Source organism: Oncorhynchus tshawytscha, linkage group LG12, assembly GCF_018296145.1.
Source record: "Oncorhynchus tshawytscha isolate Ot180627B linkage group LG12, Otsh_v2.0, whole genome shotgun sequence".
In the NCBI taxonomy this organism is placed as follows: Eukaryota; Metazoa; Chordata; class Actinopteri; order Salmoniformes; family Salmonidae; genus Oncorhynchus; species Oncorhynchus tshawytscha.
The window spans coordinates 71,492,730-71,516,686 of NC_056440.1; the positions used below are offsets into that span (position 1 = coordinate 71,492,730).

The window sequence follows — 23,957 nt, forward strand, 5'->3', positions numbered from 1 at the left end:
CTCCACACAGTTACCCCTGAACCTTACAGTATAGTACATGACTCCACACAGTTACCCTGAACCTTACAGTATAGTACATGACTCTACATAGTTACCCCTGAACCTTACAGTATAGTAGTTACCCCTGAACCTTACAGTATAGTACATGACTCCACATAGTTACCCTGAACCTTACAGTATAGTACATGACTCCACACAGTTACCCCTGAACCTTACAGTATAGTAGTTACCACTGAACCTTACAGTATACTACATGACTCCACACAGTTACCCCTGAACCTTACAGTATAGTACATGACTCTACACAGTTACCCCTGAACCTTACAGTATAGTAGTTACCCCTGAACCTTACAGTATAGTAGTTACCACTGAACCTTACAGTATAGTACATGACTCCACACAGTTACCCCTGAACCTTACAGTATAGTAGTTACCACTGAACCTTACAGTATAGTACATGACTCCACACAGTTACCCCTGAACCTTACAGTATAGTACATGACTCTACACAGTTTCCCCTGAACCTTACAGTATAGTAGTTACCCCTGAACCTTACAGTATAGTACATGACTCTACACAGTTACCACTGAACCTTACAGTATAGTACATGACTCCACACAGTTACCACTGAACCTTACAGTATAGTAGTTACCCCTGAACCTTACAGTATAGTACATGACTCCACACAGTTACCCCTGAACCTTACAGTATAGTACATGACTCCACACAGTTACCACTGAACCTTACAGTATAGTACATGACTCCACACAGTTACCACTGAACCTTACAGTATAGTACATGACTCCACATAGTTACCACTGAACCTTACAGTATAGTAGTTACCACTGAACCTTACAGTATAGTAGTTACCCCTCAACCTTACAGTATAGTAGTTACCCCTGAACCTTACAGTATAGTAGTTACCCCTGAACCTTACAGTATAGTAGTTACCACTGAACCTTACAGTATAGTAGTTACCACTGAACCTTACAGTATAGTACATGACTCCACACAGTTACCCCTGAACCTTACAGTACAGTAGTTACCCCTGAACCTTACAGTATAGTAGTTACCCCTGAACCTTGCAGTATAGTAGTTACCACTGAACCTTACAGTATAGTACATGACTCCACACACTTACCCCTGAACCTTACAGTATAGTACATGACTCCACACAGTTACCCCTGAACCTTACAGTATAGTACATGACTCCACACAGTTACCCCTGAACCTTACAGTATAGTACATGACTCTACACAGTTACCACTGAACCTTACAGTATAGTAGTTACCACTGAACCTTACAGTATAGTACATGACTCCACACAGTTACCCCTGAACCTTACAGTATAGTACATGACTCTACACAGTTTCCCTGAACCTTACAGTATAGTAGTTACCCTGAACCTTACAGTATAGTACATGACTCTACACAGTTACCACTGAACCTTACAGTATAGTACATGACTCCACACAGTTACCACTGAACCTTACAGTATAGTAGTTACCCCTGAACCTTACAGTATAGTACATGACTCCACACAGTTACCCCTGAACCTTACAGTATAGTACATGACTCCACACAGTTACCACTGAACCTTACAGTATAGTACATGACTCCACACAGTTACCACTGAACCTTACAGTATAGTACATGACTCCACATAGTTACCACTGAACCTTACAGTATAGTAGTTACCACTGAACCTTACAGTATAGTAGTTACCCCTGAACCTTACAGTATAGTAGTTACCCCTGAACCTTACAGTATAGTAGTTACCCCTGAACCTTACAGTATAGTAGTTACCACTGAACCTTACAGTATAGTTACCACTGAACCTTACAGTATAGTACATGACTCTACACAGTTACCCCTGAACCTTACAGTATAGTACATGACTGAACCACACAGTGAACCTTACAGTATAGTACATGACTCTACACAGTTACCCTGAACCTTACAGTATAGTAGTTACCACTGAACCTTACAGTATAGTAGTTACCACTGAACCTTACAGTATAGTACATGACTCCACACAGTTACCCCTGAACCTTACAGTATAGTAGTTACCACTGAACCTTACAGTATAGTAGTTACCACTGAACCTTACAGTATAGTAGTTACCACTGAACTCCACAGTATAGTAGTTACCACTGAACCTTACAGTATAGTACATGACTCCACACAGTTACCCCTGAACCTTACAGTATAGTACATGACTCCACATAGTTACCACTGAACCTTACAGTATAGTAGTTACCACTGAACCTTACAGTATAGTACATGAATCCACACAGTTACCACTGAAACTTACAGTATAGTACATGACTCCACACAGTTACCACTGAACCTTACAGTATAGTACATGACTCTACATAGTTACCCCTGAACCTTACAGTATAGTAGTTACCCCTGAACCTTACAGTATAGTACATGACTCCACATAGTTACCACTGAAATTTACAGTATAGTAGTTACCACTGAACCTTACAGTATAGTAGTTACCCCTGAACCTTACAGTATAGTACATGAACTTACACATAGTTACCCCTGAACCTTACAGTATAGTAGTTACCACTGAACCTTACAGTATAGTAGTTACCACTGAACCTTACAGTATAGTAGTTACCACTGAACCTTACAGTATAGTACATGACTCCACACAGTTACCCCTGAACCTTACAGTATAGTACATGACTCCACATAGTTACCACTGAACCTTACAGTATAGTACATGACTCCACATAGTTACCACTGAACCTTACAGTATAGTAGTTACCACTGAACCTTACAGTATAGTACATGACTCTACATAGTTACCCCTGAACCTTACAGTATAGTAGTTACCACTGAACCTTACAGTATAGTACATGACTCCACATAGTTACCCCTGAACCTTACAGTATAGTACATGACTCCACACAGTTACCCCTGAACCTTACAGTATAGTAGTTACCCCTGAACCTTAGAGTATAGTAGTTACCCCTGAACCTTACAGTATAGTACATGACTCCACACAGTTACCCCTGAACCTTACAGTATAGTACATGACTCCACATAGTTACCCCTGAACCTTACAGTATAGTACATGACTCCACACAGTTACCACTGAACCTTACAGTATAGTACATGACTCCACACAGTTACCCCTGAACCTTACAGTATAGTAGTTACCACTGAACCTTACAGTATAGTACATGACTCCACACAGTTACCCCTGAACCTTACAGTATAGTACATGACTCTACACAGTTTCCCCTGAACCTTACAGTATAGTAGTTACCCCTGAACCTTACAGTATAGTACATGACTCTACACAGTTACCACTGAACCTTACAGTATAGTACATGACTCCACACAGTTACCACTGAACCTTACAGTACAGTAGTTACCCCTGAACCTTACAGTATAGTACATGACTCCACACAGTTACCCCTGAACCTTACAGTATAGTACATGACTCCACACAGTTACCACTGAACCTTACAGTATAGTACATGACTCCACACAGTTACCACTGAACCTTACAGTATAGTACATGACTCCACATAGTTACCACTGAACCTTACAGTATAGTAGTTACCACTGAACCTTACAGTATAGTAGTTACCCCTGAACCTTACAGTATAGTAGTTACCCCTGAACCTTACAGTATAGTAGTTACCCCTGAACCTTACAGTATAGTAGTTACCACTGAACCTTACAGTATAGTAGTTACCACTGAACCTTACAGTATAGTACATGACTCCACACAGTTACCCCTGAACCTTACAGTATAGTACATGACTCCACACAGTTACCCCTGAACCTTACAGTATAGTACATGACTCTACACAGTTACCCTGAACCTTACAGTATAGTAGTTACCACTGAACCTTACAGTATAGTAGTTACCACTGAACCTTACATTATAGTACATGACTCCACACAGTTACCCCTGAACCTTACAGTATAGTAGTTACCACTGAACCTTACAGTATAGTAGTTACCACTGAACCTTACAATATAGTAGTTACCACTGAACTTTACAGTATAGTAGTTACCACTGAACCTTACAGTATAGTACATGACTCCACACAGTTACCCCTGAACCTTACAGTATAGTACATGACTCCACATAGTTACCACTGAACCTTACAGTATAGTAGTTACCACTGAACCTTACAGTATAGTACATGAATCCACACAGTTACCACTGAAACTTACAGTATAGTACATGACTCCACACAGTTACCACTGAACCTTACAGTATAGTACATGACTCTACATAGTTACCCCTGAACCTTACAGTATAGTAGTTACCCCTGAACCTTACAGTATAGTACATGACTCCACATAGTTACCACTGAAATTTACAGTATAGTAGTTACCACTGAACCTTACAGTATAGTAGTTACCCCTGAACCTTACAGTATAGTAGTTACCCCTGAACCTTACAGTATAGTAGTTACCCCTGAACCTTACAGTATAGTAGTTACCACTGAACCTTACAGTATAGTAGTTACCACTGAACCTTACAGTATAGTACATGACTCCACACAGTTACCCCTGAACCTTACAGTATAGTAGTTACCACTGAACCTTACAGTATAGTAGTTACCACTGAACCTTACAGTATAGTAGTTACCACTGAACCTTACAGTATAGTAGTTACCACTGAACCTTACAGTATAGTACATGACTCCACACAGTTACCCCTGAACCTTACAGTATAGTACATGACTCCACATAGTTACCACTGAACCTTACAGTATAGTACATGACTCCACATAGTTACCACTGAACCTTACAGTATAGTAGTTACCACTGAACCTTACAGTATAGTACATGAATCCACACAGTTACCACTGAACCTTACAGTATAGTACATGACTCCACACAGTTACCACTGAACCTTACAGTATAGTACATGACTCTACATAGTTACCCCTGAACCTTACAGTATAGTAGTTACCACTGAACCTTACAGTATAGTACATGACTCCACATAGTTACCCCTGAACCTTACAGTATAGTACATGACTCCACACAGTTACCCCTGAACCTTACAGTATAGTAGTTACCCCTGAACCTTAGAGTATAGTAGTTACCCCTGAACCTTACAGTATAGTACATGACTCCACACAGTTACCCCTGAACCTTACAGTATAGTACATGACTCTACACAGTTTCCCCTGAACCTTACAGTATAGTAGTTACCCCTGAACCTTACAGTATAGTACATGACTCTACACAGTTACCACTGAACCTTACAGTATAGTACATGACTCCACACAGTTACCCCTGAACCTTACAGTGTAGTAGTTACCACTGAACCTTACAGTATAGTACATGACTCCACACAGTTACCCCTGAACCTTACAGTATAGTACATGACTCTACACAGTTTCCCCTGAACCTTACAGTATAGTAGTTATCCCTGAACCTTACAGTATAGTACATGACTCTACACAGTTACCACTGAACCTTACAGTATAGTACATGACTCCACACAGTTACCACTGAACCTTACAGTACAGTAGTTACCCCTGAACCTTACAGTATAGTACATGACTCCACACAGTTACCCCTGAACCTTACAGTATAGTACATGACTCCACACAGTTACCACTGAACCTTACAGTATAGTACATGACTCCACACAGTTACCACTGAACCTTACAGTATAGTACATGACTCCACATAGTTACCACTGAACCTTACAGTATAGTAGTTACCACTGAACCTTACAGTATAGTAGTTACCCTTGAACCTGACAGTATAGTAGTTACCCCTGAACCTTACAGTATAGTAGTTACCCCTGAACCTTACAGTATAGTAGTTACCCCTGAACCTTACAGTATAGTAGTTACCACTGAACCTTACAGTATAGTAGTTACCACTGAACCTTACAGTATAGTACATGACTCCACACAGTTACCCCTGAACCTTACAGTATAGTACATGACTCCACACAGTTACCCCTGAACCTTACAGTATAGTACATGACTCTACACAGTTACCCCTGAACCTTACAGTATAGTAGTTACCACTGAACCTTACAGTATAGTAGTTACCACTGAACCTTACATTATAGTACATGACTCCACACAGTTACCCCTGAACCTTACAGTATAGTAGTTACCACTGAACCTTACAGTATAGTAGTTACCACTGAACCTTACAATATAGTAGTTACCACTGAACTTTACAGTATAGTAGTTACCACTGAACCTTACAGTATAGTACATGACTCCACACAGTTACCCCTGAACCTTACAGTATAGTACATGACTCCACATAGTTACCACTGAACCTTACAGTATAGTACATGACTCCACATAGTTACCACTAAACCTTACAGTATAGTAGTTACCACTGAACCTTACAGTATAGTACATGAATCCACACAGTTACCACTGAACCTTACAGTATAGTACATGACTCCACACAGTTACCACTGAACCTTACAGTATAGTACATGACTCCACATAGTTACCACTGAAATTTACAGTATAGTAGTTACCACTGAACCTTACAGTATAGTAGTTACCCCTGAACCTTACAGTATAGTAGTTACCCCTGAACCTTACAGTATAGTAGTTGACCCTCCACAGTAGTTTACCACTGAACCTTACAGTATAGTAGTTACCACTGAACCTTACAGTATAGTACATGACTCCACACAGTTACCCCTGAACCTTACAGTATAGTAGTTACCACTGAACCTTACAGTATAGTTACATGACTACACATAGTTACCACTGAACCTTACAGTATAGTAGTTACCACTGAACCTTACAGTATAGTAGTTACCACTGAACCTTACAGTATAGTACATGACTCCACACAGTTACCCCTGAACCTTACAGTATAGTACATGACTCCACATAGTTACCACTGAACCTTACAGTATAGTACATGACTCCACATAGTTACCACTGAACCTTACAGTATAGTACATGAATCCACACAGTTACCACTGAACCTTACAGTATAGTACATGACTCCACACAGTTACCACTGAACCTTACAGTATAGTACATGACTCTACATAGTTACCCTTGAACCTTACAGTATAGTAGTTACCCCTGAACCTTACAGTATAGTACATGACTCCACACAGTTACCCCTGAACCTTACAGTATAGTACATGACTCCACACAGTTACCCCTGAACCTTACAGTATAGTAGTTACCAGTTACCCCTGAACCTTACAGTATAGTACATGACTCCACACAGTTACCACTGAACCTTACAGTATAGTACATGACTCCACACAGTTACCCCTGAACCTTACAGTATAGTACATGACTCCACATAGTTACCACTGAACCTTACAGTATAGTTACCATGACTCCACACAGTTACCCCTGAACCTTACAGTATAGTACATGACTCCACACAGTTACCACTGAACCTTACAGTATAGTAGTTACCACTGAACCTTACAGTATAGTACATGACTCCACACAGTTACCCCTGAACCTTACAGTATAGTACATGACTCCACACAGTTACCCAGTATAGTAGTTACCACTGAACCTTACAGTATAGTAGTTACATGACTCCACACAGTTACCACTGAACCTTACAGTATAGTAGTTACCAGTTACCCCTGAACCTTACAGTATAGTACATGACTCCACACAGTTACCACTGAACCTTACAGTATAGTACATGACTCCACACAGTTACCCCTGAACCTTACAGTATAGTACATGACTCCACACAGTTACCACTGAACCTTACAGTATAGTAGTTACCACTGAACCTTACAGTATAGTACATGACTCCACACAGTTACCCCTGAACCTTACAGTATAGTACATGACTCCACACAGTTACCCTGAACCTTACAGTATAGTAGTTACCCCTGAACCTCCAGTATAGTACCCACTGAACCTTACAGTATAGTACATGACTCCACACAGTTACCCTGAACCTTACAGTATAGTACATGACTCCACATAGTTACCACTGAACCTTACAGTATAGTAGTTACCACTGAACCTTACAGTATAGTACATGAATCCACACAGTTACCACTGAACCTTACAGTATAGTACATGACTCCACACAGTTACCACTGAACCTTACAGTATAGTAGTTACCACTGAACCTTACAGTATAGTACATGACTCCACACAGTTACCCCTGAACCTTACAGTATAGTAGTTACCCCTGAACCTTACAGTATAGTACATGACTCCACACAGTTACCCCTGAACCTTACAGTATAGTACATGACTCTACACAGTTACCCCTGAACCTTACAGTATAGTAGTTACCCCTGAACCTTACAGTATAGTACATGACTCCACACAGTTACCCTGAACCTTACAGTATAGTACATGACTCCACACAGTTACCCCTGAACCTTACAGTATAGTAGACTCCACACAGTTACCCTGAACCTTACAGTATAGTACATGACTCTACACAGTTACCACTGAACCTTACAGTATAGTACATGACTCCACACAGTTACCACTGAACCTTACAGTATAGTAGTTACCCCTGAACCTTACAGTATAGTACATGACTCCACACAGTTACCCCTGAACCTTACAGTATAGTACATGACTCCACACAGTTACCCCTGAACCTTACAGTATAGTAGTTACCACTGAACCTTACAGTATAGTAGTTACCACTGAACCTTACAGTATAGTAGTTACCACTGAACCTTACAGTATAGTAGTTACCACTGAACCTTACAGTATAGTACATGACTCCACACAGTTACCCCTGAACCTTACAGTATAGTACATGACTCTACATAGTTACCCCTGAACCTTACAGTATAGTAGTTACCCCTGAACCTTACAGTATAGTACATGACTCCACACAGTTACCACTGAACCTTACAGTATAGTACATGACTCCACACAGTTACCACTGAACCTTACAGTATAGTACATGACTCCACATAGTTACCACTGAACCTTACAGTATAGTAGTTACCCCTGAACCTTACAGTATAGTACATGACTCCACATAGTTACCCCTGAACCTTACAGTATAGTACATGACTCCACATAGTTACCACTGAACCTTACAGTATAGTACATGACTCCACACAGTTACCCCTGAACCTTACAGTATAGTACATGACTCCACACAGTTACCACTGAACCTTACAGTATAGTACATGACTCCACACAGTTACCCCTGAACCTTACAGTATAGTACATGACTCCACACAGTTACCACTGAACCTTACAATATAGTACATGACTCCACACAGTTACCCCTGAACCTTACAGTATAGTACATGACTCTACACAGTTACCACTGAACCTTACAGTATAGTAGTTACCACTGAACCTTACAGTATAGTACCTGACTCCACACAGTTAACCCTGAACCTTACAGTATAGTACATGACTCCACACAGTTACCCCTGAACCTTACAGTATAGTACATGACTCCACACAGTTACCCCTGAACCTTACAGTATAGTACATGACTCCACACAGTTACCCCTGAACCTTACAGTATAGTACATGACTCTACACAGTTACCACTGAACCTTACAGTATAGTAGTTACCACTGAACCTTACAGTATAGTACATGACTCCACACAGTTACCCCTGAACCTTACAGTATAGTACATGACTCCACACAGTTACCCCTGAACCTTACAGTATAGTAGTTACCCCTGAACCTTAGAGTATAGTAGTTACCCCTGAACCTTACAGTATAGTACATGACTCCACACAGTTACCCCTGAACCTTACAGTATAGTACATGACTCTACACAGTTTCCCCTGAACCTTACAGTATAGTAGTTACCCCTGAACCTTACAGTATAGTACATGACTCTACACAGTTACCACTGAACCTTACAGTATAGTACATGACTCCACACAGTTACCACTGAACCTTACAGTATAGTAGTTACCCCTGAACCTTACAGTATAGTACATGACTCCACATAGTTACCACTGAAACTTACAGTATAGTACATGACTCCACACAGTTACCACTGAACCTTACAGTATAGTAGTAGTTACCACTGAACCTTACAGTATAGTACATGACTCCACACAGTTACCCCTGAACCTTACAGTATAGTACATGACTCTACACAGTTACCCTGAACCTTACAGTATAGTAGTTACCCTGAACCTTACAGAATAGTACATGACTCACACAGTTACCACTGAACCTTACAGTATACTACATGACTCCACACAGTTACCCCTGAACCTTACAGTATAGTACATGACTCTACACAGTTACCCCTGAACCTTACAGTATAGTAGTTACCACTGAACCTTACAGTATAGTAGTTACCACTGAACCTTACAGTATAGTACATGACTCCACACAGTTACCCCTGAACCTTACAGTATAGTAGTTACCACTGAACCTTACAGTATAGTAGTTACCCCTGAACCTTACAGTATAGTAGTTACCACTGAACCTTACAGTATAGTAGTTACCACTGAACCTTACAGTATAGTACATGACTCCACACAGTTACCCCTGAACCTTACAGTATAGTACATGACTCCACATAGTTACCACTGAACCTTACAGTATAGTACATGACTCCACATAGTTACCACTGAACCTTACAGTATAGTACATGACTCTACATAGTTACCCCTGAACCTTACAGTAGAGTACATGACTCCACACAGTTACCACTGAACCTTACAGTATAGTACATGACTCTACACAGTTACCCCTGAACCTTACAGTATAGTAGTTACCACTGAACCTTACAGTATAGTAGTTACCCCTGAACCTTACAGTATAGTAGTTACCACTGAACCTTACAGTATAGTAGTTACCACTGAACCTTACAGTATAGTAGTTACCCCTGAACCTTACAGTATAGTACATGACTCTACACAGTTACCCCTGAACCTTACAGTATAGTAGTTACCCCTGAACCTTACAGTATAGTAGTTACCCCTGAACCTTACAGTATAGTAGTTACCACTGAACCTTACAGTATAGTAGTTACCACTGAACCTTACAGTATAGTACATGACTCCACACAGTTACCCCTGAACCTTACAGTATAGTAGTTACCACTGAACCTTACAGTATAGTAGTTACCACTGAACCTTACAGTATAGTAGTTACCACTGAACCTTACAGTATAGTACATGACTCCACACAGTTACCCCTGAACCTTACAGTATAGTACATGACTCCACATAGTTACCACTGAACCTTACAGTATAGTACATGACTCCACATAGTTACCACTGAACCTTACAGTATAGTACATGACTCCACATAGTTACCACTGAACCTTACAGTATAGTAGTTACCACTGAACCTTACAGTATAGTACATGAATCCACACAGTTACCACTGAACCTTACAGTATAGTACATGACTCCACACAGTTACCCCTGAACCTTACAGTATAGTACATGACTCCACACAGTTACCCCTGAACCTTACAGTATAGTACATGACTCCACACAGTTACCACTGAACCTTACAGTATAGTACATGACTCCACACAGTTACCCCTGAACCTTACAGTATAGTACATGACTCCACACAGTTACCACTGAACCTTACAGTATAGTAGTTACCACTGAACCTTACAGTATAGTACATGACTCCACACAGTTACCCCTGAACCTTACAGTATAGTACATGACTCCACACAGTTACCCCTGAACCTTATAGTATAGTAGTTACCCCTGAACCTTACAGTATAGTAGTTACCCCTGAACCTTACAGTATAGTACATGACTCCACACAGTTACCACTGAACCTTACAGTATAGTACTTACCACTGAACCTTACAGTATAGTACATGACTCCACACAGTTACCACTGAACCTTACAGTATAGTACTTACCACTGAACCTTACAGTATAGTACATGACTCCACACAGTTACCACTGACTCTTACACAAGACAGAGATGTGTGCAGGTACAGGCGAGACATGCCCGCTGAACCGCTGTCATCCTGGGCAACATAATTGCGTACATCACCTTCGGCGATTAGTCTGAATTTATGAGACACATGCCTGTTTCTGCATGACTTGTTTGATTGCATTCTCTGGTTTGTGGCTTCGCTGGCAAGGCCGTAAAACCTCACACCTGCAGAGTTGTAAAGGACTGAACTGTGGGTGTAGGGGAGAAAATGAGGAACCAGGTGAACTGAGGCTCTCTCTCTCTCACACACACACACACACACACACACACACACACACACACACACACACACACACACACACACACACACACACAAAAGAGACATATCACAACCCATCTCCTTAAAAGGAATTTCCATCAGGCAGCAACCCCACCCTACCTATTCCATACATAATGTCTTTATCAAACAGTCTCCCTTTACTCCCATGTGTGGTTACAAATTATCTCCTGTAGCAATAACACAATAAGTGTTGTCTGCTATCTATGTTAGCCTGCTTTTTTTTCACTTGGCCTGACACAATCGTGGCATTTATCAGTGTAAATGCATGAGTCGAAAGCACTGACGTTGTCTATTAGGCGGCTCTCCATCCTGTTAAGAGCAGAGAGGCTTTTAATGTATGGCCCTGGTGGCAGGAGTGGACCCAGCACAATTACATGGCTAGTGGAGAGATGGATGGTTCCTGATGCTGATCATGTTGATCTATGGACCAGCCAGGCACTCCCAACAAATAGAGAGAGAGAGAGAGATGGAGGGTTCCTGATGCTGATCATGTTGATCTCTGGACCAGCCAGGCACTCCCAACAAATAGAGAGAGAGAGAGAGATGGAGGGTTCCTGATGCTGATCATGTTGATCTCTGGACCAGCCAGGCACTCCCAACAAATAGAGAGAGAGAGAGATGGAGGGTTCCTGATGCTGATCATGTTGATCTCTGGACCAGCCAGGCACTCCCAACAAATAGAGAGAGAGAGAGATGGAGGGTTCCTGATGCTGATCATGTTGATCTCTGGACCAGCCAGGCACTCCCAACAAATAGAGAGAGAGAGAGAGAGATGGAGGGTTCCTGATGCTGATCATGTTGATCTCTGGACCAGCCAGGCACTCTCAACAAATAGAGAGAGAGAGATGGAGGGTTCCTGATGCTGATCATGTTGATCTCTGGACCAGCCAGGCACTCCCAACAAATAGGCCTGATGCTGATCATGTTGCTCTCTGGACCAGCCAGGCACTCCCAACAAATAGAGAGAGAGAGAGAGATGGAGGGTTCCTGATGCTGATCATGTTGATCTCTGGACCAGCCAGGCACTCCCAACAAATAGAGAGAGAGAGATGGAGGGTTCCTGATGCTGATCATGTTGATCTCTGGACCAGCCAGGCACTCCCAACAAATAGAGAGAGAGAGATGGAGGGTTCCTGATGCTGACATGTTGATCTCTGGACCAGCCAGGCACTCCCAACAAATAGAGAGAGAGAGATGGAGGGTTCCTGATGCTGATCATGTTGATCTCTGGACCAGCCAGGCACTCCCAACAAATAGAGAGAGAGAGATGGAGGGTTCCTGATGCTGATCATGTTGATCTCTGGACCAGCCAGGCACTCCCAACAAATAGAGAGAGAGAGATGGAGGGTTCCTGATGCTGATCATGTTGATCTCTGGACCAGCCAGGCACTCCCAACAAATAGAGAGAGAGAGATGGAGGGTTCCTGATGCTGATCATGTTGATCTCTGGACCAGCCAGGCACTCCCAACAAATAGAGAGAGAGAGAAAACAAAGTGAAGCAGAGGTTAATCATTTTATTTACTTGCAGCAATGGATTTCTTTTTCTTCCTCCTCTCTTTCTCTATCTCTCTTTCTCTCTCTCTCTTTCTCTCTCTCTCTCTCTCTCTCTCTCCTTTCTTTACCAGGCAGGGCAGTGAGTGGGCTGAGGAGGGAGGGCTGAGCCAGGGGGAAATCGATGGGGAGCGCATTACAGTAAAACATATTGATTAGGAGAGACCTGCGAGCACCGTGTCGGTCGCGGAGATGGTGGAATGATGCAATGCTTAAAGGAATTTATCCTTTGACTTTTACATTAACCTTTTATTGACTGCTTTGCCTGTCCATAATTAACACTCACTTTAGCTAAAGTGGTTAGTTTGAGCAGAGCAGTGTGGAGCCGGAGCCTGAGTCCTATGGTGAGCTTCGCCGCCAGCTAGAGCCCTATAGCCCCCTCCTTGCCACAGACCCTGCGGCCCAAATGGCATCCTATTCACTATTTAGTGCACTACTTTGAACCAGGGCTAAAGGACTCTGATCAAAAGTAGTGCACTATATGGGGAATAGGGTGCCTTTTAGGAGGCAGTCAGACAGAACAGTTCAAGTGCAGTGTGTGGCTGCACTATGGAAGGCCTCTGTGGAATAAAAGGCGATAGAAGCTCAGATTCCTTTCACATTAGCATACTATTTGAGCAGGCCTGCCGGGCTATAGGGTTTCAGGGCAAATTGAAATGAGTGATTGTATTGCCAATCTCTCCTGAGCGAGTGGGCGAGAGAGCACCAGATGGGATAGTTAGCCCATATCTGTCTAGGGTTAATCCGTTGGAACACTGTAGACTCACAAACACACTCCTAGTCCTCTAGCTCTGCCTCTCTTTCTCCATCCCTCTCTCCCTCCTCTTTGTCTTTGACCTTACCTTTAAGGTGTTGTTTTCCCAGGGGAAAGTGGTGATTTGTGAGAATGTATATAGTGCTGTGGCTCACAATGCATTTCTATGAGAGTTTAAGGTACCAGACTAGATATTGAATTTTTTCATTCCATTTTAGCGGTTAAGTGAAGGTGTGGTATTTGCAGCTATTGGTTGGAGGTGGTTGGTTGAATGTCCTTGCCTCTATTATATTTGACACAACTCTCATCCTCATAACTACTGCATCTCTGGTTAAACAGACCTCTCCATTCCAGTTTAATATGGTTAGATTCTCTGTCAGATGAGTACAGTATTACCACATAATGAACTTCACCACATATTTACATGGTCCATCTTCATATCCTCGTTCAGGACAGCCGAAAAGAGGCCAGTGTTTTCTATTGTACCAGTCTAACATGAATAGTTAATTCACTCTCAAACTCAAACGGCACTGTGTTCCCATGGCCTTTGGTGTCGGTCCGCTGATGTCAGCAGAACGTGTGCGTTTGAGGCGTACCTCTATTCTCTGTGCGTCTGTGTCTTCTTTCATCCAGTTCTATATTTATGCCTGGCGTGTCCGTCGTCTTCTCTCTGAAGTGGCGCTTCCTGTAATTCTGCCCCTAAATAAATCAGGAGAACATTTAGACCCATGTCTTGTCGCGCAGCCCCAAGGTCAGCTGATCCTATTATTTATCAAGTCATCTGCTACATAATGGTACTTAGAGCATGTTAACACATTCTATTATCAGGCCCCTGATCTGAGGCCTGGAAGATATATGTGGATGGTGTATGTTAATACCGTCCTCTTGGCGTAATGCACTACCTATCAGAGGGTTAGACCACAGCTGAATGGTACCACTTAGCTGAACAACTACTCCAGCATTAAGTGGCCCTTGGTTGAAATATAGAACGGCCAATTGAGGCAGGGATGGCCTGGACTGCCTGTTCCCTGGCCACATTAACGACCTCCCCGTCACATCCATAACACACACCTCCCTGTTAGGGAACCTAGAGACTGTAGGGGGGTGGGGAGGCAGGGGGAAGCAGGATGCCTGGGGTAGGGATGGGGAGGTAGGGTGTCAGGGAGTCAGACACCAACCAGCTTCTATTTCAGAAGCAGGAGGAGGAGGAGATCGTGAAGTAAGGAGTAACTGTGACCACAACCCCTCACCACCGGCCCCTCCCACCCATCCCCTCCTTCACTTCCAGGTCAGGGGTCAGCCTCATCTGTCACTATGGAAGACAGATTTACATTGACAGTCCAGACTGCCACCAAGTCACCTGTGTAAATACAATACTGATTCCTACTGAGACGTCTCATACCGTGATGCTTTGGAATCCATTTTGATCCAACAGACTAGGTGGTGGAAACAGTAGAAGTCATAATCCATTAATCATATAATGTAGAGACTGTAGAAACACCATTTAATAACATCAGAGGGCTGTTTCTCTATCTGTCTCTTGTTCTGACTGGATGAAAAGAGAGGGCTTTCCAGAGAAACCATCTGGCTGTGTGGAAATGACTGGAGCATTAATCACTGAGGATACTGTTGCTTTGTCATCATATTGACGGTTTAAACCACAACACACACAGATCACACACCCATGTAGGGCTACTTACAAAACATTTCTGACTCTCACCTCTCAAACAGATCACATACCTACCCCACACACACACACACACACACACACACACACACACACACACACACACACAGATCACACACCCATGTAGGGCTACTTACAAAACATTCCTTACTCATCAGGTCACACACACACACAGCCCTACACCCTGCAGGGTCTAATAGGGACCAGTCTATTGGAAGTCAAAGAGAACAGGAGAGGAAACACAAGCACACTGCCTCCTGGTCAAACACACATTGGTCCTCCCTGTGTGTTTACAGAAAACACACAACACACACTTAATTACCTCCCGTTATTGTGTGATCTGCTCAAACTCACTATCAGTCAGATACAGATCTCATTTTCTTTGTTATACAGTGAACCACCACTGTTGATTTACATTGCTTCTGTGTAACAATGTGTAATGATGGTGGCGTCTGTATAGGAGGTGATTTATGTCCAGAGGAGTGTCTGACCTGTCCTGTTATTTCCTGTCCTTGTTTGTCCCTCCAGGTGCCATTCCAGCCTGGCCCAGACCCTGCCCCCAGAAGAGGCCCCCGTGGACCGGCCGTTTTGGGCTGACGACGACCCCAGCATGCCTCTGCCCTTTGACCTAGCTGACATCATCAACAGGGTGGAGTCACTCCTCTGGAGGTCGGTCGCAGACACACATAAGCGGGGACACACACACACACACACACACTTAAATAACTCACTTATATGAGTCTGCATACCTCCCTGTAGCTCTTTGATTGTCCTGTCACCATACAACAATACTTAACCATCTCAAATCAAATCAAATGTATTTATATTGCCCTTCGTACATCAGCTGATATCTCAAAGTGCTGAACAGAAACCCAGCCTAAAACCCCAAACAGCAAACAATGCAGGTGTAGAAGCACGGTGGCTAGGAAAAACTCCCTAGAAAGGCCAAAACCTAGGAAGAAACCTAGAGAGGAACCAGGCTATGTGGGGTGGCCAGTCCTCTTCTGGCTGTGCCGGGTGGAGATTATAACAGAACATGGCCAAGATGTTCAAATGTTCATAAATGACCAGCATGGTCGTATAATAATAAGGCAGAACAGTTGAAACTGGAGCAGCAGCACGGTCAGATGGACTGGGGACAGCAAGGAGTCATCATGTCAGGTAGTCCTGGGGCATGGTCCTAGGGCTCAGGTCCTCCGAGAGAGAGAAAGAAAGAGAGAATTAGAGAGAGCATATGTGGGGTGGCCAGTCCTCTTCTGGCTGTGGCGGGTGGAGATTATAACAGAACATGGCCAAGATGTTCAAATGTACATAAATGACCAGCATGGTCGTATAATAATAAGGCAGAACAGTTGAAACTGGAGCGGCATCACGGTCAGATGGACTGGGGACAGCAAGGAGTCATCATGTCAGGTAGTCCTTCATAGACCATCTCCTTCATAGACCTACGTGGTGTTGCCACCACCCTCTTTTCTGTAACTGCTGCCTCTCTGGTCAGCAGTTCTCTTCCTTAGTCAGAAATACAGTTGAATTATCCCATCCTGTTGGCATTTAAACTCAGCAGACATTACTCTGCAGTACGCTGGCCTTTTCATAGCCACCATGGCTCTCTGATTGGCTCATTAGATGTTTCCCAAATGGCACCCTATTCTCCATGTAGCGCGCTCCATTTGACCCGATACCTATGGGCCCTGGTCGAGTAGGGTAGTTGGGTAGTAGGGTGCCATTTGGAATGCAGACTTTGGCTCCTTCAGTCTGTGTGTTAATTACAGTGTGTGGCCGGGTCCCGGCCCTGCCTGCACTCTGACATCTCAATGACTTGTTGTCATACAGACGGAGTGAGTGACTGGATGGGCTGTGAATAGATGGATGGAGGAATGACTGGGCTTGTGTTTTCTTTCCTCCTGTCAGGATGTGACGGATGGGACACAAAATAAAGAGAAGGAGAAAGAGAGCGAGAGAGTCACCCCGTCATCTGAACAGCCTCTATCGTGAGGACAGACGACAGAGGAGGACCTACCAACTCCTGATGGTGTCAACGTCCTCCAATGGGGGTAGACTTCCCCACCCCAGCCCACCCTGGACCCCTCCCAACCCTGTACCTCGCCCCACCCCACCCAAACCAGTCTCATCTAGCTTTGCTTGGATTGACTCAACATGGCTGCAACATGAGGATGGAACCCTGAGTAGTGCTTTGCTAACATGCTATAGCTGGTATTGGAACTTGTCTCACAATGGTAACGTGGATAACCTGCAGAATTAAAACTGAATGTGTAGGAATGTATTATTTCAATCAATGTTCTGTTTCTTTTCTACATATAACCAGCTTTGTGTATGGATATGACAAATAGTCATACAGATGTAGGATCTTAATTTGACCAGTTTCTCACAGCAGCAACAGGAAATTACAACAGATTATAATTAATGAACATTTTTGTAGGGGTTGAAATTTCCTGCAACAACAGGGTGATCAAATTAAAATCCTATATCTGTAGTAGATTTATACTTTCTGTTTCTAACTCAATGTTGTTCTAATTATACTGTTGTATCCTAATGTCCATTCACTTCCTGTATTTCACAACTTTCTTGTTCAGAATCTCCCAGGGCATGACTGTGTTACTAAGATGTGACTGTGTGTGTGTGTGTGTGTGTGTGTGTGTGTGTGTGTGTGTGTGTGTGTGTGTGTGTGTGTGTGTGTGTGTGTGTGTGTGTGTGTGTGTGTGTGTGTGTGTGTGTTTGGTTGAATGTGTGTGGTTGAATGTGTGCCACTGCAGTATTTACAGTATGTGATATTGTATATGTGTGAAGCAGTATGATAGGGATAGGGCCTGTAGCAGGGCTGGGAGATGTTTGTGTTAGAGAGGAAAGGACATGAGAGTCTAGTAGGCAGGTCTCTGTCTGCAGGCATGTCTCTAGTCTGCTCTGTAGGGCTGAAAGGCAGCCCAGGCAGACAGCTAATGTAGGGCTGAAAGGCAGCCCAGGCAGACAGCTAATGTAGGGCTGAAAGGCAGCCCAGGCAGACAGCTACTGTAGGGCTGAAAGGCAGCCCAGGCAGACAGCTACTGTAGGGCTGAAAGGCAGGCCAGACAGACAGCTATTGTAGGGCTGAAAGGCAGCCCAGGCAGCCAGTTTATGTAGGGCTGAAAGGCAGCCCAGACAGACAGCTACTGTAGGGCTGAAAGGCAGCCCATGCAGACCGTTTATGTATGGCTGAAAGGCAGCCCAGGCAGACAGCTACTGTAGGGCTGAAAGGCAGCCCAGGCAGACAGCTACTGTAGGGCTGAAAGGCAGCCCAGGCAGACAGCTACTGTAGGGCTGAAAGGCAGCCCAGGCAGACAGCTACTGTAGGACTGAAAGGCAGCCCAGGCAGACAGTTTGTGTAGGGCTAAAAGGCATCCCAGGCAGACAGCTACTGTAGGACTGAAAGGCATCCCAGGCAGACAGCTACTGTAGGACTGACAGGCAGCCCAGGCAGACAGTTTGTGTAGGGCCGAAAGGCAGCCCAGGCAGACAGCTACTGTAATGCTGAAAGGCAGCCCAGGCAGGCAGTTTGTGTAGGGCTGAAAGGCAGCCCAGGCAGGCAGTTTGTGTAGGGCTGAAAGGCAGCCCAGCCAGGCAGTTTGTGTAGGGCTGAAAGGCAGCCCAGGCAGACAGTTTGTGTAGGGCTGAAAGTCAGCCCAGGCAGGCAGTTTGTGTAGGGCTGAAAGGCAGCCCAGGCAGGCAGTTTGTGTAGGGCTGAAAGGCAGCCCAGGCAGGCAGTTTGTGTAGGGCTGAAAGGCAGCCCAGGCAGGCAGTTTGTGTAGGGCTGAAAGGCAGCCCAGGCAGGCAGTTTGTGTAGGGCTGAAAGGCAGCCCAGGCAGACAGCTACTATAATGTGTGGCTGATAGAAGGATCCCCCCCTACAGTTTGTGTAGGGCCGAAAGGCAGCCCAGGCAGACAGCTACTGTAATGCTGAAAGGCAGCCCTACACAAAGGCAGGCATCCCCATCCTAACTGCCACTCTCTCTTCATAATTGCAGCTGTTCAATGGCTTTTAATTAGTCTTAAAGCGTGTAGAGCACCACTTTCCCTGTATCGCTGCAGGCCAGAAACTCAGATCCACGGCTTCTGACAAAACCAACCAGGAAAGAGAAGCTATGGGTGAAATGTGATGGTTGTCAAAGCCAAGCAGAGCAGCCTTCTTTTTTATTTTTTGATAACACTTTATTTCAGGGATCATCAACTAGATTCAGCCACGGGACGAATTACAAATGACTTGTAGACTGCAAATTTACCCCAAGAAGCCCAAACAGATATAATATTTGACTATAACGTAATCATTTCAAAGCTTGCTTACATTTGTACACGATTAATTGTCTCTCTATTATGCGTGGGAATACTTGGGAATTATAGAAAAGTTATTCTTATTTTATTTATTTTTTGCTTAGAAAACCTGGGTGTGAAATAAAACCAACGCCGGCTACCAGTTGTGCAGCTGCTTTCTTTGACCTGGCCACCATAATGCCTTTATAACAATGTTGTAAACATGTCATAACGCTTCATAGCTTGGGTCATTGTGATAACTGAAGCTTAATGGCATGTGTTGACAAGTTATGACTCGTGGTATGAAGCTTTATAACATGGTCAGGACATTTTTATGAAGGTTATGAAGAGATCATGGTGTTTAGTTCAAATGAAGTGTTACCAATTTCTTTATATATCTATCTATATCAACAGGAAGTAGAACTGATATATAGTGTTAAAAATGTTTTTTTTAACTTCTGGAAGTTTTTCCAATTTCAAATGTTAAAGGTTGCCAAAATGTTGTTCTCTTGCTGAATCTTTTTCTATGTTGACTGAGGTTGAGATTGTAGACTGGCTGTATTGTTGAGTTGAACAACTATGTGCTCTCTGTTTCACAGCTCAGCTTGTCTGTCTGAAGCTTTAGGAAGGCAGTAAATAAACCAAGACAGTGTTTTATGACCCTCTCTGTGTGGTGCTCTCTGTTGTGTCCAAGGCTCCTGCATCATGTTCATCATCACACTGTATCCCACTTTGGCCTCGCTGTGTGTCTGTGCGTGCGTGTGTCCGTGTGTGTATTTGTGTGTGTGCCTGTGCTTTTGTGTGTGCATGCACATTTACACAAGTACACATTTCATTTACCAGGCTGTGTGAGAAGGCTATCTAAGTGTGTTTTACCTTTTCCTAGAGTGTGTGTGAGCAGTGAATTTGAGACTCATTTGTCAGGTGAGTGTGAGTTACAGTTCTCTGGCCTGCATGCCCTGTCACCACCTGGCCTCTCTCTCTCCCTGCCAGATAGATGGGATGCCCTGGCAGCCATCTGTACAAAGTCCTCTTATTTTCTGGCCTATTTCACTGGCAAACAAATGAGCCCAAGTGTGTCTGCAGCACAACTAACCCCTGGGTTTCAGGCCACTCTGTCCATCGACTTACTCTGCCAGGCCGTCCCAGCCCTAGCCATGTCTCTGTAAAGCAGATAGACGGGCCATTCTGTCTGTCATACTCTAGCTTGCTCTCTCTACTATGATGTACTGTACGTGACTATATTTCTTAGACATTAAACAAGAAGAGTATTTCTTCTGTGTATTTATTTCATTTAGTCATGAACACAGTCAATAAAAGTTCATATTTGGAAGGGTAGTTATATTTGGAATGGGGTGTCTCTATAGCTAAATGTAAGGGCTGCTGTTTCACACTACCGGTGTGTAGAAATTACTTTTTAACTGAATAATTACTCATAAAATAATAATACACCCCTATGCAGGTTTATAGGCCTCTCCCGCCAGGAAGGGCCTGCTGGGTTGACACAGTCAGTTGAAGCCACAAGCCCAGCCAAGCTGAGGAAAGAGTCTACTGTAGCTAAGTTACAACCATGAAGACCTGCCTCACTGCTATACCCAGCACTACCCAACTACCTAATGCACACTCTCTACCCTTAACCCTGGCCTAGATACAGCTAGCTCCATGTAGTATAATATTGAGGTAACCACCCATGTATAGTGATACCCACCACTTCAGTGGGATCTAACAATGACTCTATGTAGAAGAACAAAACACTAACATAATCATCCTCTCTCTGTCTCCATCTCTCTCTCTCTTTCACCCCCTCCCTCCTGATCCAAGAGTGAACCGGCTGAATTAGTTGAGCAAACACAGCAGACTGATTGATTGATGTACATGGGGTTAGATGATGATGAAGTATGGCCATTGTTCTGTGTGTTTTCCCCTGTCCAACAGCCCCATAGGTCGGCCATGTTAACTACTTCCTGTAGTGGCTGAGTGACTGAGTGATGGATGGGCCTAGCTGGGTATATACTGTCCCCCTGCCTGGCCGGGCCCCGGGGCTGCTGGGAAAAGGCCCCACTTGAAGAGACAATTACATTGTGCTAGAGGGGAGGCACAGGTATGCATTGTTCTGGCCAGGTCAGCAGGCAACAGACCAACCCAGCCTCAATTAAACCAACAACAGGTGGCAGGGAAGACAAAATAACCAGGTGTGTGTTGTGGAAAGTATCGGTTTGGGGTCATATCCCTTTCACATGTATTGTGTGTGTGTGTGTGTGTGTGTGTGTGTGTGTGTGTGTGTGTGTGTGTGTGTGTGTGTGTGTGTGTGTGTGTGTGTGTGTGTGTGTGTGTGTGTGTGGCCAGGGATTGGGTGAAAGGGTGGTTTGGAAGTGAGTGTATCTGTGTGCGTGCACATGCGTCTGTATGCTGGTTGGGGGCCCTAGGCAGTAGTAATAGTAGGAGCAGTCAGGGGTAGATGGTATCACTACTCAGAGGTCTCTGTCAGCAGTGGACTGGCCCATTATCATTTATCAATGACAGAGACCAGCACCGGTCAACACTGACTTATTGACCTATTCTAACTAATTGATGACATACTGTAAAATATAATGTTTTATTTGTACCAATATCATAGCTTTAAAAAATGCAGTGGTAAATTTGTCATGCTAAATTGCAGTGATTTCCAATTCAATAAATGATCTCTCTTCACCAGTATGTTCATGTACAAAACAGATCATGCTTTGTTTTCATCTACATCAATCCTAATTCCTCATGGAGAAGATATTTCAACATCTTCACTGACTTTTGTTTGTTCTTCATTGTCTGCCTTATCTATTCACTCTCTCATTCCCCCTCTCCTCTCCTCTCCTCTCCTCTCCTCTCCTCTCCTCTCCTCTCCTCTCCTCTCTCTCCTCTCCTCTCCTCTCCTCTCCTCTCCTCTCCTCTCCTCTCCTCTCCTCTCCTCTCCTTCCCCCTCTCCTCTCCTGACTTGACTGATGAATGGGTTATAGTCTGTGACAATAGCTCCCCAGAGCAGCCCATCCATGCTCCCATGCTAGGCCCAGAAGCATTAGACTACTGAGGCAGGTAGAGAAACAGGAGAGCACATAATACAGGTCCTGTTTCTCTAATAATGGAATGAGGGGGCCAGTCAAAACCATAAGCTCTGTCTACCAGCTCATTAGCAGATAGGCCCCCTCTACGTACGCACACACACACACACACATGTCTCTCTTCCACTCCCAGCAGTGTTACCAGCCTTGCAAGGCCCAACCAGGTCAGATGGGTTGCTGAATTCCAAAGCCTCTTTTCAAAGTTAAACAAACCATCCCCTAGACTTCACATCGTCTGTGTGTGGGTCTGTATGGCTTCTAACAGTTTCACAAGCACTCAGTTCAGTAAGTATTAGGATGAATGTGGTAGCACTGTTTGTGGGAGTCTAAGTTAAGCGTTGTTGTTGTTGATCGCAAGAGCTTATTGGCTTTAATGAGTTCTAGAGGG

At 43.8% G+C, this 23,957-nt stretch overlaps 1 protein-coding gene across 3 annotated transcripts in view; it reads left to right on the forward strand.

Moving 5' to 3' along the window:
- LOC112235085 (alpha-ketoglutarate-dependent dioxygenase FTO) overlaps nucleotides 1-21,139 on the forward strand; it is a 237,323-nt gene extending 216,184 nt beyond the window's left edge. For 2 of the 3 annotated variants that reach the window (XM_042331032.1, XM_042331033.1), the window contains exons 9-10: nucleotides 16,701-16,841; nucleotides 18,084-21,139. In XM_042331032.1, the coding sequence (XP_042186966.1) occupies nucleotides 16,701-16,841; nucleotides 18,084-18,090 (148 nt within the window). In that variant the 3' untranslated portion in view covers nucleotides 18,091-21,139. Of the gene's footprint in view, nucleotides 1-16,700; nucleotides 16,842-18,083 lie in introns of those variants that run through there. The other variant, XM_042331035.1, reaches the window with a different exon arrangement.
- Nucleotides 21,140-23,957: the final 2,818 nt, after the last annotated feature.